The 19,854-nt window shown below is 39.6% G+C and overlaps 1 protein-coding gene across 20 annotated transcripts in view; it reads left to right on the top strand.

Annotated features, from left to right (window-relative positions):
• The first annotated feature begins 1,225 nt into the window (after positions 1-1,225).
• Positions 1,226-19,854, top strand: part of LOC121098114 (dipeptidase 2-like) — a 41,657-nt gene continuing 23,028 nt past the window's right edge. For 3 of the 20 annotated variants that reach the window (XM_040615773.1, XM_040615771.1, XM_040615784.1), the window contains exons 1-11: positions 1,237-1,482; positions 2,710-3,155; positions 5,769-5,944; positions 10,429-10,715; positions 11,996-12,122; positions 12,553-12,682; positions 13,001-13,142; positions 13,987-14,056; positions 14,554-14,730; positions 15,270-15,357; positions 15,996-16,071. In XM_040615773.1, the coding sequence (XP_040471707.1) occupies positions 10,573-10,715; positions 11,996-12,122; positions 12,553-12,682; positions 13,001-13,142; positions 13,987-14,056; positions 14,554-14,730; positions 15,270-15,357; positions 15,996-16,071 (953 nt within the window). In that variant the 5' untranslated portion in view covers positions 1,237-1,482; positions 2,710-3,155; positions 5,769-5,944; positions 10,429-10,572. Of the gene's footprint in view, positions 1,483-2,266; positions 2,285-2,709; positions 3,156-4,765; positions 5,325-5,768; positions 5,945-6,014; positions 6,534-10,428; positions 10,716-11,149; positions 11,265-11,995; positions 12,123-12,552; positions 12,683-13,000; positions 13,143-13,986; positions 14,057-14,553; positions 14,731-15,269; positions 15,358-15,995; positions 16,072-19,854 lie in introns of those variants that run through there. The other 17 variants (XM_040615776.1, XM_040615775.1, XM_040615774.1 and 14 more) reach the window with 17 other exon arrangements.

The raw sequence follows: 19,854 nt of genomic DNA, 5'->3' as shown, positions 1-19,854 counted from the left end.
TTCTCTGTTCAGAAGATGGGAAAATAAAATTCGCATCTGTGAAGAGAAACGTTCATGTTTGTACTCCTTCATGTTTCTTTTGCATTTGGTAATTGGTGTCAACTGATGTGGTTCTGTACGTGCATATGCTGAGAGTATACGGCATCATCTAAACTGTTTTCACAGATGCTGCTCAAACTAGGGTTGTGAAACTGTGGCAGCTTCCGCCACCCACAAGTGAGAGTAACGTGGGGAAAAGTAGGTTCTTGCTGACTTGGTTTGTAACCTCTTTGATTTCCCAAGCTTAGCTTAATATTTCTTGCAAGGTCTTACCTGAGAAATATGTTGCAACTATGCTGATTTAAATAATTACAACAACCAATGAACCTCCCATCACCAACCCCTCCAAGTGTGAGCACACTCCATTTCAAGACCTGAAACTAATACTGAGATCATTAGAAGAAACAGATGGAATTTAATTTGCAATAGTTAAGGCTCCTGTATTGCTATTTTTGTGCAAATGGAAATTTTGTTACATGAGATTTCCTCTAACATGTTGTAGCAGTTTCTAATTAAAACACTGATAGCTATGCTCAAGAAATGCCAAACTGACAGCCTGGGACATTGCCATCTTTACATGGAAGTCAGATACCAAGTTTGGATACTTGATAAACAGCATTTATAATACCATGTTAAAGTGGCTTGTTCCCAAGCCATTTCAACCACTGTATGTGGTTTTAAAGCTGATTCCCACAAAAAACTATATCCATGTCAAATGCTGGAGTGCTCTTATGCAGGATAGGTGATGTCATGAGCTGGCAGAGTATAAGGATTTATGGAGAAACCAAATTGCAGTTAAAAATGGCTGCCCAAGTAGGCATCTGCATTTGCAAAGCCCTACTTTCCCAGCTGTAGTAATCTACAATTTAATCTGTGCTGGCAGTAAAAACACTAGTGCTTTGGACATGTAAGCATTGAGATTAGCGGAGCTAGTCTGTGGCTGGAACAAACCTTCCTAGTGTGAAAAATAGTTCCAACACATTAAGTTATCACTCTGTGTCCTGACAGCAGCTGGTATGAGTTTAAGTGCTGCAGTTATTTTATAGCTTCTTAGGGTGCTCCAAAATATGTCTGAGGTGAATATAACATGAGATAAACATAGGGATAGCTATTATCAGGGAGAGACAGCTGTGTAACAACATTCTGGGCAGTAAAGATAGCTCTCAGGATATTTATTAAGAGAACAGTCCTGCCAGATGGACTCTGCAGGAAGGATGTAAATTACAAGTGCCACATGGTAAGAATTACACACAAACAGCTGCTAAGATTCATCCAAGGCTATTGGAATAAAAAGACAGAAGAAATATGATTGTAAGACAAAGGAAGATTTTTTTTAGCATCTTTAAAAACCAGTTACATTCTGAATCTGCAAAGAGGTGAACTGTTAGAAGACCAAGCAGGAGCTTAGTGACTCAGCAAAGGCTGTTCTTGAACGAGGAGTCGGTGAGTTTAGTTTTGCTGGAGGCATGTGGAAAACACAGAGTTTTAGGCAGAAATCACATCAGAGACTGAACTTGATTTTGTAAGGAGAGAAAATTGTCAAAATAGGAAAAATAAATTGCAAGCGATTATGATTATATGACATTTACTTGCTTTGGAAGAAGGGGATGAGAATTTGAGAAGTTGAACATTAAGAAGGAAAAATGAGCTAGAACTAGACCACAGGTGGGAAAATTAATCTGAGCCTGTTTATTTGTTGCTTTAAATTAAGTTTGGGAGATAGTTTCCCATCATAGGCATAAAAATGGACTTGGCCTGGATCAAGATTCAGATTAGGCAGAGGTTTTTTCTTGAATAAAATCTTTGTTTTTTCTCTTGGTACTAAATTTGTGTTGTTTAGGGTTGTATTGATGGGAAATGTTTATAAGCCAAGTTCACCAAACTAGCAATGTGAACCAGAATTCCAGCTGATATTTCTGTTTAAGTTTTCCAGTTACTGGGAACTAGAGGACTGATGACAAACGTATGTTCTAGTTAAGACGTGACTTGCGCAATGGCTCAGTGGGAGTTTTGATAGCGAGATGTGATTATTTCTCTGCAGTGGAATCATAAACAAAAACATGATGCCTGTTTAGTTTTCTGTACAAAGTATGAAATAAAATAAAAATTATGGTAAGCAAACCTTATGTCTTATGAAATGACAGGATCATGTTTTTGCATGTATTTCTTTGTTTCCAAACTGTCAGCTCCCACAAAGAAGATGAAAAGTCCCAGTAGGTTCGGAGCCATAAGTATCTTTGAAAAGGTAACCTTGTACTTTATGAGCATTTTGACCTTTACAAATATACAATAGCACAGTAAGTCCTGTTTAAAATCCAGCAGGTATAGTAACAAGGGGTAGATATATATTGGCTTAGGTATAGTCAATGTGGCAATATCAGGTCAGCAGTAAGGTGCATACCTATACCTCTGTTTATTGTAAGTTCAAATCTAAGATACTCATCTCAGAGCAGGTCAGCAAGAGTATGAGAGGCAACCACCACAGATTGCAGCAAGGGAGACTCCAGTTGAATATAAGGGGGTGTGGGGGGAATAAATCATAATGTGAACAAGCAAGCATCAGAACAGGCACATGGACAGGTTGTATATGTAATCTTTTTCCTCAAAGACATCGAAACTTCCACTGGATAAGGGCCTGAGCAACCTGACCTAACTTTGAAATTACCTTAGGTGGGATCAGGTGGCTGGACCAGATGACATTCCACCAGAAATCCCTTCCAACCTAAATTATTCTGTGATGAGGGGCACCTATTTCTAAACCATATGAACAAAGCAGTGTTCAACACATAAGTTAGTGAGCAGATGCACGATGGACAGCACAGACAGACTGCCACAAGAGGGAGGAAACAACGTTTTTGAGAACTGCACAACACAAGGCTTGTGGTTTCCTGGGTGGGTGGCAGCTGAGCTGAAAGCTCTCTGGCAGACCTTGTGTCTTTGAAAGGGGAAATCTCCAACTGTTTGTTAACTGTGAAGTCTGTGATATGTGAGTTAAAGAAACAGAGGACGTTTCTTGGTTGCTGCCCTGACGCCAGGAGGATCTGGTGCCAAGCTTTAGCGGTTGCATCCAACACAGTGATATGTGGATTTCGACTTCACTGCATTTTCCTAAGAAGGTAACTTGCTCCAAGGAGCCTTTAGATAAAAAAGAAAAAGCTATAAATCTCATGTCAGCTTCCACTTTTCAACTCTGCTCAGTCAGCACGGAAAAAAGCTGTGTGGGTTTTGTATTTTAAATGTTGTTTAAACAGAGGTGCCTAAAATACCATATTCTTAATTTTGTTTAGTGCTTGCAATACTCCTTCAATTTGCAAGGATCGATTTCTGAATGATGTTATACTTATTTGCCTTTGAAACTGTTCAGGCAAAAAAAGCACAAGTCTTACTGTCAAAGCATAAAGAATATTTTGCATGAAACATAGAAGGTACTTCCGTGTAGCAAATCTGTAGGAAATTGTTGCAGCTACCAAGAACAGCAGTTTTGTACAAATACACTGAATGTAGAGTTGGTAATATATAGGTAAGTATAATTTCTGTTAGCAGTCAGACTGCTTAAAGAACATGTGTTGTACTTCCTGCCTAAAATTCTTCCTGAAAATAGCTATGGGCTTCATATTGATGGAGAAATAGTAAATATTTGGACCAAAATTTACAATGTGTAACGGTTTTTACATCAGAACAGTGTTATTGTGTGAACAAGGCTTGCTACTTTTTCCTTAAGCATTTTGAACTGACAAATCATGTGGATTTCTGGAATAGCAGTTAAATGGTACTATGCCACAGAGTATACAAACTATAAAATCTTAGTGTTCCCTTTAGAATCCTTTTGTCAAGTTTTGGCAGAGTCTTAGAGATACAGGTTGCACATCTGATCTGTATTTTGGGTTGATGACTTTGAAAACAAAAAATACCTGCAGAAACTTATTTGCCTTTGTGATGCCAGCTTGTGAGAATTCTGATGCTTGGGTAATTTTTTGAGCTTTCCTTTTTAACATTTTGCATGCTGATCTGCCTCAAACAAATTTAACATTTTTCTAGACTAGAGATATAAGGATTTTTTTTCACTGTGATAACAAAGTCTGCATTTGTGGTCAAAAGGTAAGTTGTATTTGTTCTTTGACATTTGAGGGAATTCTCTACAGTTGACACAAGGCAGAAAAGGAACAACTTCTGACTGCTCTCTATCCTTCACAGTTCTGTAGAAGTGCTGTTTCACTAAAGTTTTTGGACCTCACAATGCATGTGTATTTCTGACACATGTTTATGGAAAAAAACTTCTCTAAGACTGCACTTCCATCTGAAGTTTGTTACCTCCTGTGAAAGCAATAGTTCCACTGGCTGCATCCATTATGGCAAAACTTCATTGTTAATGCTCAGTAATGCTCATCCTTGTGGCTTTTGTAGCATTGTTTTTTTTAAAGACTTATACAGAATATTAGAAATACTTCGGAACTGCGCAAAATGAATGAGTGTGTCAGGAGTTCTTCCACTCTTTTTGGAGAGGGTCCAGCTATGAAGATGATGAGGGAAGTGGAGCATCTCCCTTATGAGGAAAGGCCGAGAAAGCTGGGCCTGTTTAGCCTAGAGAAGACTGAGAGGGGATCTTAGCAATGCACACCAATACCTTAAGGGTGTGTCAAGAGGATGGGGGCAGGCTCTTTTCTGTAATGTTCAGTGACAGGACAAGGGGCAATGGGCACAAACTACAACACAAAAAGTTCCATCTGAATATGAGGAAAAATAACTTTATTGTGAGGGTGACAGAGCACTGGAACAAGCTGCCCACAGAGGTGGTGGAGTCTTCTTCCCTGGAGACATATAAAACCCACCTGGACACAACTCTGTGCCTGATTTAGGTGAACCTAATTAGCAGGGGATTGGACTAGACCTCCAGAGGCCCCTTCCAACCCTGACCATTCTGTGAGCAGGGGCTGGAGAAAACATGGTTTGCACTGACTCTGGCATGGAGAAAAGCCTGTGTTAAAACAAGGGACAGAAGCATGGGACAGGCAGCCTAAATGGAGTGGCTGGGAGGAACAGCATTCCTTTCGTTTAATCTGTCTGTAGCTTTGAAGTCTGCGGCGGACCATACACTAGGGAGCACAGTCACAGAGGGGAACCCTGGCACAGTTGGTGGCTCAAGTCTGTACATTCTGTTCTACAAGTTCTGGTTTGCGTTCCAGGAAATCAGTATCACCAGATCTGAGAAAGAGGACATTGCGTATTAACAAAGGAGCCAGCTGGCTCCCTGCATCCGGCCACTATTGGCCAGCCCTTCCACTGAGGTCAGCACTCAAGCTCAGTTTCACCTCATGACATGTGGTCCACTACACTGCTATAGAATTAGTTGTTAAGACTCTTCTCCTTTATTCTGCCTTTAGGAAATTATGTCATAAAGCATATCTGTATTGAAGTTAAAAGAATTTCTGTAACTTTGGATTTCTGAGAAAATAGTCATCATTATTAGTAATGAGATAAAAAAAATGCATAGCATTAGCAGAACTCCTATTTACTTCAAAATTACTGGATTGGGCAATTTGATTTGTGAGGAAGTCTTAAATTAAGACTGTGGACAGGAAAAAACCACAGTGAAGTAAAAGATGAGAACCTAATAGGAAAGAAATTCAGTAGCTGTCCTTTTCTTAAGGGAAGTTATGAAAAAATTTTTCTAGAGTTAAAATGTAATTTTTATTTGTAATAATAAAATTTCTTATGGAATTGTTTTACAGCAATGAATCTCCTATACCTCAGTTGCAAAGAAGTTTTGCCAACTGAGGTTATATTGCATCTGAAAAACTTGCAGTCTACATGCATGGTGGATAGCATGTGAAATACCTAAGGTGCACTTGGATTCAAGGCTGAAAGCTAAGAGTCACCTCATATTGAAGTGCTGTACTTGCCCCCAGTAAGTCTGGGACATGACATCCTGCTAGTTCCTTTCTTTTTCCAAGAGATCCTGAAATGCCTTCCACCCACTACTGTATCTATTCCCTTTTATCCCTGTTTTAAGCAATAAATTATTGTTTAATGTTTTCTCATTGCTTGGTGGCACTTCATTGCACCTTTGCATAGGCAGGGAAGGAATAGCAGGTTGGAAATTATTAATTATAATACAGCACTAAAGGTTTCTAAGCAGGGAAACAGATAAACCTGACATGACTCAGGGCTGGTGATGGCGGAAGGAATTTCAAGCAAAAATTGAGAGAGATCATGAAAGACATGATGACAAGGTGAAATTCAAAGGGATCAGTATCTTTTCTTAAAAACGTATTTCATAGCATGATGCATGTGTTCTGCTCCTAAAAGTATGTTTAATATTTATGAATTACTAATTATGTTTAATTATTATTTAAGGAATAGGGAGAATCCGTATTTCTGCGAGCAGTCAGCAGGAACGTTTTCACCTAGGGTCCTACTGGTGTAACTAAGCTGCTGCCATGATCTGACGTAGTGAATTCAGACCTACACTGGGATTATCTATGTGAGATCTCAGCGTAAGTGGACTGGGGGCAGGAGGATGAACCTTCTTCATTTTTCAGGATGTATTACTATCTTGAGCTGTGAGCTCTATTTTATTGCAGTTTATATATCTGATTTGGCACAATAATTCAACACATTTTCGTATTAATGTAATGGCTGTCATGAAGCATTTTAATAAATAACAAAATGGAAAATAAGGACTTCAAATGGATGAAAAGAATGTGATTCCTAACTGAGATTTGCTGCACTTAAACAGCAGCTGTTTACTGACCCTTCTGCACTGAGGTCTGGCCTGCCTGCTGGAAAGGAGAAAAGGGGGCAGGCACACTTGCCCAAACTTCCGAAGATGGTAAATGACAGAAGCATACAAGAAAACTTTCCCTTTTTACTGTGAAAGTTTCAGTTAAAATGTATCTATTTTAAAAGCGCAAACCCACTTTCTGCATCCTTATATGGCCGATACGGCCATCCTGCTGCATTATAGCTCTGTCGTCCCTGATGTGGGAATGCTTAGTTTAAGGTATGCTTTCTCAGTATTCATATTTTTAATGATAGTAACTTCCTAGCTGTTCATGAAGAGCTTGAGGAATGTAAGCCGATGGAGAAACTAACTAGTGTGAAGTAGTAAAATGTTATTTCTGTAGTGTGAGTCTGCAAAGACTCACTCTGCCTATCGTGGCTCTCCAAGGACTGTCTTTGTTTATTTTGGGCTGTGGGCTGACACCCCAAAATTGCTGCGGCTATCCTGTGGGCACAGGTATGGTGGGGATGAAAAGCAGTTACGCTCTGAATGAGAGATGCAAATGTAGATACAGGAAGAGACAGAAGTTTTTGCTCTGAAGTGTAATGCGAAGAAGAGATAAAATCGCATTTTGCACCCTCAATCCTTATCTCTTCCACACTGTGTGCATCTGTATGTTGCATGTCTGTGAGGTTTTGCATAGCTGGAGTGGAGCTGAAAGTAAGAGGAAAGTTTTGTCCTTTGTAGTGGACGACTTTGGGACAGACTTTTGTTCTGTGGGAGACTCAGCTGCGGTGCTTAACTCAGAACTGAAGAGAAGTACTTCAGTTGCTGGAGCAGCACCATGAGGCCGCCTCTGGGTTTGTCCCATGGGGACTAGTGGTGCACTTTGCTCAACCCCAGGTCTGGGAGAGAGGAGCTTGACCAGGGAAGTAGGAGGGGCCTTGCTGGGCCTGCTTTACTTTATATCCCCACTGCCTAATACCTTATGCAGAAAGCAGGAGGTTAATTGAAATAAATCAATTGTAAACAAACTGCTGCAGTTTTAAATGCATATAAGATTCTGGTAGGATTCTGTTTATCCTTTTTTCCATTGTGCCCTCTTGCATAATCAATTTTATTGCAAGCAAGTAAGAGAAGGAAATCAAACACCATGTCATACGAGCACAACAGGGCTCATATTTTGAACATGGATGTCACTGTACCTAGATATAATGTGTAAGCCCACATATTGGCGACATGCTTCATTTTTTCCCAAATACATAATCTATAAATATTCATTTTATTTGAGTACAAGTAATAACAGAGGTCAGCTTGCTCAGCATTGATGCATCACAATCAATAATTAATGAGAAAAACCCCGATACATAGACTTCCGATGTAAACTGATTCCCATACTGCCTCAAGGGCCTAGCCAAAACCTCTTAAGTTTTGGACACATGAGAAGAAACTTGGAGTCAATCACTTCTGTTATGTTTCTTAATGAATGAGAACATAGACTGTTAAGCATCCTTGAAGGATTAATCTATTTCTGGAGTGCTTTCCTCTATGTAGCATTAGACCCCTGTACTTCATAGATACTCTCTGTGCCATTTCTTACATAATGTTTTGCTTGTAGGAAACATTAAGGCATGAGGGTTATTAATTTGCTTTAGTTAGTGCCACAGCTCCCCTGGTATCATATCTATATTGGGTCTTCATTTGTCTGTGCACGCTACTGTGTTTATTCAGCTGTCCTAGAGCTGCTTCCTGAGACCACTTCAGGGCTGATTTTAAACCTGCTTCTCCATCTGTGCTTCTTTTTGTAGAAGGTTGTGTGTTCCCACTGTTCAAAAGTACTTCCTGCCAGATGATCCCACAATTTCATGCATTCCCAAATCCTGTGAAACAGAAAAGGCCTGAGCCAGTTTCTCAAAAGAGGAACCTTAGGAAGTTTTGTCAAAGTTAAAGGATGTTTTTAGAATAGCAGTTTGCATCTTTCTAAACACATTGTGACATATCTTAATTTTTTTAACTTTTGCATTACTTTGATGTAGAGATAAAATACATGCAAAATGGATTAATTTTCATTTTAAAACATTCTAATTGCACAGCTTAATTAAACTTATTCTGGCTTATTAAATGTAAGCCCTTTACAAATTTATTTACATTATACCAAGCATAGGAAGGGCAAATAAGCCAGTTAACTTTTCCTTTGATTTATACTCTGCACATTGCAGGTGACAGGAAAATGGAATAATACATAGGCTGGAAATGTAAGAATCTTAATAATATGACTTTCACTGTGCTGCTTTTCAGTATCCTGGTTACAGGCTTACTCTTATTTTGGCTTTGATTTTTATAATCAAAATGTTCTGGTAAGGGAAAGAAAGAAATGTGTGTAGAACAGGATGCTGTCAATAGGTCATCTGCTTAGCATGACTTGAATTTGCTTCTAATCCACCAACACCTAAGATTCTCTCTTGATATACTTGTGACTTTATTGTTGAACATGTGGCTTCATATTGGGAAACCACTTCCTGGGTTTATGTCCACCTTCTGTTGCTTTAGAAAATTTGCTGAAAGAAGAGAAGCAAAGCATGCAGGCAAGGTGAATTGCCTTGTAATGTTGTCATGTCTTGGATATTTGCTATTTGTTTTTACCTCTGCAGACAAGGAATACGTAAAACCAACCTCCTTCATTAACAAACACAAACTTTTGTGATGCTAGAAGAAAGTTGATTAATATAAACTTTACTGACTCATCGTGGAAAACAAATGAAGAGTCAACTCATTTTTTTTCTTTTTTTTTTCCCCCTGTCTTTTGGAAAAATTTGAGCATTGACTCACTATACTAGAATTCTAGCCAAACTTTTTTGTTTTGAAAGAATTCACATGGCACATGTGTCTAGTTAGGATGTCACTCGAATGAATTAAGGGGGTGACTGCTCCTCAGCTTTATAGGTAATGCTGCCAGTAACTGTGAATGTGGCAGGGGGGAAACACCCAACCGTTTGCCTGAAAAGGCATTTTCACCTCCTAGCTTTACATAGAACAGGAGGCATTTCTAATCTGTGAAAAAGTTTTTTGACTGACACCTGAAAGGCTGTTAATCCAAGTGTTTGAGTACTGTATTTTGAAAAAGTGCGGGGGGGGGGGGGGAGGGGGGCTTGAATTACTCTTGAAGTTGTTACCATACCCATTTCCTCATGGAAATAAAGTGATCCTTTCAAATTTGGCACTTATTGTCCTTCCTAAGGTATGGAAAAGTGTTGGATTTCAACAGCTTTCCTCTTAAATACTCTGACATGACATGTGTTTCAACAATACAATTCAGTCAGAAGCAGCTGATTTTTGGAATGTCTCAAAAACAGTTTCAGTGTTCATTTCAGTGTGAGGTTTCCTAAACAATGAAAACAAGCTAGTTAATGTAATGCAAAATCTATGTTATTGTGCTATTTTGGGAGGTGTGAGTCCAGGGTCCGTCAGGCTCACCCTGCCAGCTCTGACTGATGGGTTGGTTCCCTTCAGCAGTCAGCTGGTGGCAGCAGCAGAGTTTAAGGAGTGGTTATATGTGCAAAATACAATAGCCAGAGACCTTAAAATCTTTGGGAGAAGGTAGCTGGTTTACAGTTTCCACCACTACCTTCCCTTCTGTTTAACTATTTCTTTCTTTTTTCCTCCTGCAGAATTCACCCCAGCCGTATCAGAAGGAGAGGCACTTCAGCTCTGGCTATACTATTAAGCCTGCAACTTCCACAGACAGGAAATTTTGCTGTTTCATTGTCATCAGCAAGTAATTGTGGTACCTCTTTGCTTTAGCAAACTGGAAAATGGAAATGAAGAGAAATACAACAAAGTTGCTGTGGCTCTTGATGTTCTCTGATATTGTGCCATTCAGCTATGAAAGCCATTCAGCCTTCTCGATGAGAGAGCAAGCTATTGAGCTAATGCAAGAAGCTCGTTTAATTGATGGGTATATAAAATATGTTCAACTAAACCCTCTTTGTGAATCTTGACAAGTGAGGAGGAAATGCTAAAGTGTGTTTGGATCAGTAGAGACATAAGCTGTTACTAGCACATAGCAGTTAGCTACTGTTGCAGCAATTTATTCAAAAGGAATTTTGATTCAGAGGGTACTTACTATGGGATCAGGTTATTCTAAATGGATTTGTGATTTTCTGGTCAGGTGTCATGGTTTAACCCCAGCCACTAAGCCCCACACAGCTGCTTGCTCGCTCCTCTCTACCCCACTGGGGCAAGGGAGAGAACTGGAAGAGTAAAAGTGAGAAAACACATGGGTTGAGATAAAGACAGTTTAATAGATCAAGCAAAAGCTGTGCGCTCAAGCAAAGCAAAAAAAGGAAATCATTCACCACTTCCCATCGGCAGGCAGGTGTTCAGCTGCCTCTGGAAAGCAGGGCTTCATCACACATGATGGTTACCTGGGAAGACAAACACCATCACTCCAAAAATCCACCCCCTTCCTTCACCTGGCTTTGTATACTGAGCATGACGTCATACGGTATGGAATATTCCCTTGGTCAGTTGTTGGCAGCTGTCCCATCTGTATCCCCTCCCAGTTTCTCATGCCCCCCAGCCTGTTCGCTCGTAGGGTGGGGTGAGGGGCAGAAAAGGCCCTGACTCTGTGTAAGCACTGCTCAGCAGTAACGAAAACATCTCTGCATTATCAACACTGCTTTCAGCACAAATCCAAAACACAGCCCCATAACTAGCTACTATCAAGAAAATTCACTCTATTCCAGCCAAAACCAGCACATCACGTCTTACCACTTACATGTGTTTCCTTTTACATACTGTCCTTGTCTCCTTCCCAGAAATTAATAGCATCTTTCACTAGCAATGACTTCTGTGCAGAGCTAGAAAGCAGGCATCATACCTTGAAAGGATACCCTTGAAACGTGAAGGAGCGGTGTCTGTGGTGTGTGTATTTTGACCTGGGAACACAGACACTGATTATTCTACCACAAGTATTTGTTTCTGAAGAGCATAGTAATGATGATAGGGAGAAAAATAAATACAGAAGCACAACAGGTACGGGAGAAGCAAAAGAAAGTGTCTTGCTGTCCTAACAAAAGCTTGTTTGCAAAAGAAGGGAGATTTTCAAGCATATGTGACTGCAGGACTATTGGCAATTAATGGTCTAAGGGACTGCAAAGAGTGGAAAAAATTGTGGCTGGGTTGGAAGGGGAACAACTTATTTCTATCACAAATCCTATTTGTTTTCAATTCTAGCCACAATGACTTTGTACTGCGGCTGAGAATACTTTACCAAAATAAGCTCAGTAGAGTCAACTTAAGAGAACTCAACAAGACCCACACAAACCTTGTGAAACTTCAGGCTGGTTATGTGGGAGCTCAGGTACGTACTGCCATGGTTCTGGGTCTGAGAATATATTCTTACGTTTGCCTCCTTCCCAGTCACAGAAGTACTCCTGGGTGTGGTTTCAGCTCTTTCTGTTGAAAAATTAAAAACAATGAAATTGAGCAGCCACAAACATTCTTCCATCACTTGGGTTTCAAAATTTGTGTTTTATAAGCCAGGTACCCTTAACCAAAACAGTGGCATTTGTTTTGTGGTAAATAAAATTACATCTGCTTTCCTGTGTGTTAGGAGGCTTTAGTCATGTCTGGAGTGGATGCTCTTGCCTTGCATCCCAACTCTTTCTTTGGGGGAAAAAATTATAGTGGCAAATCCCTTGTAAACTGTAGGAAAATATTTTGGTCTGTGAAATGAAGATTTCCAAGTTGAAACACAAGTTATTTGGTTTACTTGTCAATGTCTCTTTCAGTTTTGGTCAGTGTATGTTCTTTGCAGCGCTCAGAACAAGGATGCTGTGCGTCTGACCTTAGAGCAAATTGATGTTGTCAAGAGGATGTGTAACAACTACGAAGAGCTGGAGCTTGTGACAACTTCCCAAGGTGATGTTTTTTCCTGCAACAGAAAAGTTTTAGATGGGGTTGCAGGAGGTATGTGCAAAAGACAGATTGCTGAAAGCAGGCATGTTATCCTGCTTTAAAGAGTAACTTTAACTTCAGTTTTTACGTACCTATGCACAGTCCTGGACCACTGCAGTCATAAGAAAATTTGCCATATAAACATGCACTAGTATAAGCTCCTGTTTTATGAAAATGTCAATATTATTGCTTGCAATTTACAATATCAATTGTTGTGTAGTAGTGCCGGCTTCTTATCTGTCATGAAATTACTTTGGAATTATCTTGCTTTGGTGTTTCCAGGTATCTCTGACAGTAGAAGGATTGCGTGTCTGATTGGAATAGAAGGTGGTCACTCCATTGACAGCAGTTTGGCAACACTGAGGATGTATTATGACCTGGGTGTTCGTTACATGACTTTAACACATACCTGCAATACACCTTGGTAACTAATGTGCATGTTTTTGTGTGACCATCCAAATTATGGATTCAGACAGAATTCACCTGTGAAAGACAGAACTAAGTCAACGATGATATTTTTTTAGGGTAAATCACTTGCCATGTGTCAGGTGGGAGACTGAGGATCTGTTATGTACTGCTTGCTATGCTGGCAATTTGGGAACTTTTAAACCTTGTTAACAAAACAAAGATGGCAAAATTGCTATCCCCTTTGCTTTATTAGGAAAGTTACATTGGGCAAAACAAGCCTAAAACCCCCCCAAAACCCAATTAGAAATGCATACAATGTAAATAAAAGAAGATAAATGCTATGTAAAAACTCAGCAGTCAGCAGCCTTCAACACTGTCCACTCTGGCCAGCTCAAAAGTACAGGTGTCCATATATGCAACAACAGAGATGCATATTTAGTTCCTGTATTAGAATATTAGCACCAGCTCTTTGCTGGATTGACAAAATTCCTTCTTCTACTGACTCAGGGAAAAGGGAATTATGTGCACAGAAGGCTGAAAAGTAGGCTTTCTGGCTGACAGGACTGACTTTTCAGTGTATCTTTGTTCTGTGGTGAAGGTTTGTGTGATCAGAAGATTTCTTGTCTTGCATTGCTTCACAAATGTACAACAGTCCTGAACCTGAAGGCATAACATCCAGAAAACAGTTACGAACATGAAAAACGTGTGTAAACAAGATACGTATTAGGTAGCTCGTTATCCCTACATTTGGCTGTGTGCCATGGTAATGGTTTTTATTGTGTGTAGCATAAGAAGTTTCAGTTGCTGTTACTATGGTCTCCAGAATAAAATGATTCACCTTCCTCACTCCCCTTTTTAAGGTCTGAATCGTCATCCAAAGGAATACACAACTTTTATCCTAGTGTTACTGGTCTGACTGCATTTGGCCAAGTAAGGATCTCTTTTGAATGCTAATCTAAGCAATCTTTCACGCAACTAACAACTTCTGGCCTTATCTTTTCAAAAGCAACTTGTAATTAAAAATTAATTACTGGAAGTTCTTGATAGTTAGGAGGTGATCAGGGTTCAGTCAAACCAAATTCTCTGTGATGTTCCTTAGGGTAAAAGAAGCGCTACATGTAATTATAACTATTGTTTTAATACAGATCAAATGTATTAATTAATATGCTGAAGTAGTGTGATGTGGTTCAAATGATTGATTTTAGATGACTAAGTTTTTTAAGTTTTGAGCATGTGGTGGTGTGCTAGTTAACTGTGAGTGAATGAATTACTGTTAGGTTAACAGATGAATAGAAACCCATAGAGGCAGTGCATGGTTATGACTAGCTGACAGCTGCAGATTTTTTTTATCTGTTTACATATATCAGCTAAATGGTTTCCTTTAAATAAACTTAATACTGACACTGTTGTCTGTAAATCTGTTTTAGGAAGTGGTAAAGGAGATGAATCGCCTGGGCATGCTGATAGATTTATCTCATACTTCATATTCCACAGCAAAAGCTGCACTGAATATCTCAAAAGCACCAGTAATTTTCAGCCATGCCTCAGCATTTTCTGTTTGTAATCACTCAAGAAATGTTCCAGATGATATCCTCCAGCAACTGGTGAGTTCTATGGGTTTGGGTTGTTGGTTGGGGTTTTTTTTGGAGGGGTGGTGGGTGGTGGTATTTGTTTAGTTTTGTGGGTTCAGCATGGGTTTTTTTTAGTTTTAATGGGAACATTTGGCTAGTCGTAGGCAAACTTGTGCGTACAAGTCATCGGATTTAGCTTTTCACTTCCCATCTCTGCATTGGATTTATAAGCAGATCCCTGGGCAGCAAGTTACACATTTGCTTCTGAGACATTTTCTTTGGGTTGTGCTTTATTTTTGGATACAAGAATAAAGTATTTGAAAATACTTTGTAATTCTGGTTGAGTTTCTTTGATGTAGTCACTAGATTTCTGCTTATTCAGGCTACGTGAGGATATAACGAATCCAGGGTCAAGGGCAGAAAGGCAACACCTTGTGTTGCCATCTGAGCTTTGACTTAAAGTGTTGTTATGCTCACTGATGGATGGACGTAGAAGGATCTATATGACAAGTCTGTGAGGTCTGCAGGACACATGAGCATCCACTCATCACCTGTCTCTTCATATCTTTCAGAAAAAGAACAAGGGAATTATCATGGTGACTTTCAATGCAGATATACTGGCCTGTGGCAGAAAAGTTGTTAATGTTTCTACCGTTGCAGGTTTGAAGTTAATATACTGTAGTTTCTGTGGGTAACTTCTACAAATTTCCTGGTGTCTGCGTCATTTTTAAGACTGCATAAATTATACTGCTTGTTTATTCCTTTCTAGCTCTAGGCATTTTTGGAGCTAATATTCCTTAAACAATAACAAGAGGTACAAGGTGTGTAGCTGGAGGACATGATGTTCCCAAATGGAGCCAAGAGCCATTAATCCCAAAGTAGTTATTACTTTCTGGAAAAAACTTTAAACCTTTGTAATTTAAAGTGGAAAACATAGGTATAGGTAATGAAAAGTTTATTGTTATATGTAGGCTACTTGTTGGGAATTAATGTGCTGTGATGATCATGTCTTTTTCCTCATTTGCATCTCATCAGTGTAGCTGTTATTTTGAAGACTGCTGCCTGATATGCTTAATAACAGATAATATCTAGTTAAGCAGCAGTAACTATCCAGAATATGTTAACTACATTATTAAATTTTAACCTGTATTATCAGGATGTCTTTTGACTTTTCTATAAAGGATTTTATTAAGAATCCATGGTTAAGGAGAAGAGTTGCCTAGTGCTAATATGTCTGAACTGTATGATTTCTTCTTGCTGGATGCTTAGGTATTGTTTTCTTTGATATTATCTTTCAGATCATTTTGACCACATAAAGAAAATTGCAGGTTCAGAATCAATAGGAATTGGTGGTGACTATGATGGAGTGGAACGGTTAGTAGAATTGTACATATGCTGGCATCTGCTCATTAAATTATGAAAGCTTTGATTCTGTTTGGGGAAAAAAAGAAAGCAGACCAAAAATTGTAGGAAGTTGTCTTGTGATGAGTATTAAAACAAGTTCTATTAAAGAGGGGTACAATGATTCATTTCTGGAACTGTATGAAGCAGTGCTACAAATGTAGAAACAGATCCTAATGCCTCTGTAGTTGTGTGTCTAGGCAGTGTTTTGCACATAGAAAAACAGTGATAGAGGGTGCTTTCCTCCAGAAGCCAAAGCTGAATGACAAAAAAGCTGCCTCAGACTTTAGGTGGTAAACAGGTTAGGCCAGGGAGATGCTGCAAAATTCTTTTTATCTTTCTGTTGAATCTTCATCTCCTTTTGGCACATCAGCTTTTCAGTCAAATATTTATAGAGAGGTTCTACACCCCAGTGGGTTACTTCATTCTCTTTCTGAATAATTAACCAAGCTGATGACTCAGGGATTATGATCTTCCTGTCAGGAGTGTAGAATCACCCCTCTTTCCTACTCCTGTCTAAGTCTTGTATCATTTTGTGATCTTCCTTAGAGTATTCTGGTGTTATTTCATGCACAGGTTTTTCTATCTTACCTTCAGGGATCAATGGTGTTTTTGTTACCATCTGTTCTGCTGTCCGTTTTGCCATTTGGTCCACAAAGTTATTTCCCATTTCCTGAAGAATGTTACCTTTTTGATGGCTCCTACAGTGGATGACAGCCACCTCCTCTGGTTCATTCACCACTTCCAATAACTTCAGAATTTCAGTAGCATATTTTATTCATTTCCCTTGGGCCAAAAAGAGCCCTTGATCCTTCCAGATAGCTCCATGAGCACATACCACTCCAAAGGTGTACTTCAAGTCTGTCCATATGTTAATTCTTTTGCCCTTGGCCAATGTTAAGGCCCTTGTTAATGTTAGCAGTTCTGCCTTCTGGGCCGATGTTCTGGCAGGTTTTGATTACTTTCTGGTAGGTAGTTACCACATATCTAGCTTTTCGTTGTCCCTGCTGCATGTAACTGCTTCCATCAACATACCAGTCCTCAGCATCCTTGATAGGTTGGATCTTTTAGATCCAGATGACTGGAATATACCTCCTCTATTGTTTATAGACAGTCATGCTCTATGGGTCCAGCCGCATTGTCACTAAGGAAAGAAGCTGAATTGACAAGGTTAGTAGTTGTGATGGTGACATCAGGTTTTACCAGAATGGCTTGGTATTTCAAAAAATGAGAGTGGGATAACCAATGGTTACCCTTTTGTTCTAAAACAGCAGTTACCACATGGGACACTAAGACAGTCATTCCTTGCCCCAGTGTAAACTTTTGTGTTTCCTGTACATTCAGGATTACTGCTGCTACTGCCTTCAGGCAGCCTGGCCGTCCTTTAGCTACTTCATCCAACTGTTTGGAGAAGTATGCAACATTAATATGGCCCCGTCTCTTGGGACAGAACTCCCAGAGCTACTCCTTGTTTTTCATAGGAGAACAAAAGAAACAACTTGCTTACATCTGGGAGACCCAAAGTGGGGGGGTCTTCATTAACTCCTGCTTCAATTGCTGAAAAGCTTTTCTGGATTCTTTAGTCCATTCTAACCGAGTTGGGTTTCCTTTTAATATCTGGTATAATGACTTAATCAATAGTCCATAATTATATATCCAAAAAAAGCACCACCCAGTCATACCCAAAAAGGTTCGTAGCTCCTTTACTGTGGTGAACTCAGGTGTTTGACAAATAACTTCTTTCTGTTCTGTCCCTAGTTCTTGTTGTCCTCCAGATACCTCATATCCCAGAAAAGTTACACAAGTTTGCATTATTTTAACCTTTTGCTGGGATAGTTGGTATCCACTTAATCCCAGGAAATTCAGTAGGTTACCATCCATCAGCAACAATTTTCTTTAATAGGGGTAGTGATTAAGAGATCATCCACATATTTTAATGAAGTCCCATTTTCAGAGGGAGGACTTCAGTCTTCTAATTCTTTGGCTAATTGATTTCCAAAAATAGTTGGGCTGTTTTTAAAACCTTGGGGTAACAATGTCCAGGTTAACTTGGTCTTTTTCCCCAAATCTGGGTTTTCCCATTCAAAAGCAAATAGCTTTTGAGTGCTCTCGGCCAACGGGAGACAGAAGAAGGCATCTTTGAGATCCAACACCGAAAACCATTTCCACCCAGGTTTTAATTTTGTTAATACGGATTGGCCAGCACTGGGTATAAATCTTCCACAATTTGATTTATTGTTCTCAAATCCTGCACCAGTCTATACCCTTTCCCATCGGGTTTCTTGATGGGCAGGACTGGTGTATTATATTCTGATTCACATTCTTTTAATAACCCATTCAGTATAAAATTATCAATTATTTATCTTACTCCTCATCTGTCTTCCAATTTCAAGGGGTATTGTTTTACTCTTGCTGGAGTTGCACCAGGTTTGAGTCTCACCTCAAACCTGAGACGAGGTTTTGCTCGTTTGGACCTTCCTGGTACCTTAGAGGCCCAGACCTCTGGAAATACCTGATCCATCACTTGAGTGGTGATTTCTATTTGTTTTACATCAGTTATTAAGGCTAAACTCATGATTTTGGCAAATCTTTTTTCTTTTACTTTAAATTTCATTTGTTCATTATAAAACTTTATTTCAACATCTAATTGCCCCAACAAATCTCAGTCCAATAGTGATTTTGGGGAGTTAGACAAACAAAAATTATTGTACTCCCACTTGCAACCATTACATATATTGTAATGGTTTTGGAAAATGAGCCTTTTTGACCTAACCAGTTGCTCCCACAATATTGGCAGCGTTATTTCCCTCAGGTTCCAACCCTTGATTCAACACAGAATATGAAGCACTGGTATTAACTAAAAATTCCGCTTCCTTATTCTGTGCCCCTAGCTTTATTTTAACCAGTGGATCTGCTAGGGTAGATTCCCTGGGTTCCCATCATTCAGTATCAGCTTTGGCTATGAGCCTTGATTTTCCTGATTTACCCAATTTCAGACAGTCTCTTTTCCAATGGACCAGTTCCTTATAGTAGGCACATTGTCCAGAGGCCCACTTGGGAAGGACCAAATTTTACTGATTGTTTCTTTTCACAGGTGGGTCATTCCCTTGCTGCATTACTGCAGCTATTGTATGCCCCATCGTTTTACGTTCTATCTCATCCTGGTTCCAAAATACCCTCCAGGCCTCCTCAAGCAGCCTTTCTCAATTCCTGACATCCAGTTATTTTGTTTACTGAAGTTTCTTTCGGATATCAGGGGTAGACTGCCTCAAAAATAGTGATATTAATTGCTGTTTCCCCCCGTCAGATGAGGGATCCGTAGTGGTGTATTTTCTCATTGATGTCCTAAGTCACGCTGAAAACTCAGCGGGTGTTTCCTCCGGCTTTTGTTTTACCTCATATAGGGTTGCATAATTTACTGATTTAGGAACTGTATTAGCCAATCTAGATCGTTCCCATTCTTGGTATTTCTTTAGAAGTTTATACACTGTGCTAAGTTTGAGTCCCAGTTTGGATTGACTAAGGGCAAATGCACATCCACCCTGCCTTTTAGGGTGTCAGCATCTGAGTCATCCCGGTATCCTTTTACTGCCTCTTTCCATGAATCTAACTTGGACATAGTAAATGGGACTTGGATTGCGACAGGTCCCATGGGACCCATAGCCTCATGAAGAGGAGTTTGAAGAGCTGGTCTTGTTTTATTACGGATATGGCTTGTGATTGGGGAATAATCACCCCCTCTTCCTTGGGTATCCC

This window comes from Falco naumanni, chromosome 15 (genome assembly GCF_017639655.2).
Source record: "Falco naumanni isolate bFalNau1 chromosome 15, bFalNau1.pat, whole genome shotgun sequence".
Lineage (NCBI taxonomy): Eukaryota > Metazoa > Chordata > Aves > Falconiformes > Falconidae > Falco > Falco naumanni.
The sequence above is the reverse complement of the archived record's forward strand: the minus strand, read 5'-3'. Positions and strand labels throughout refer to the sequence as shown.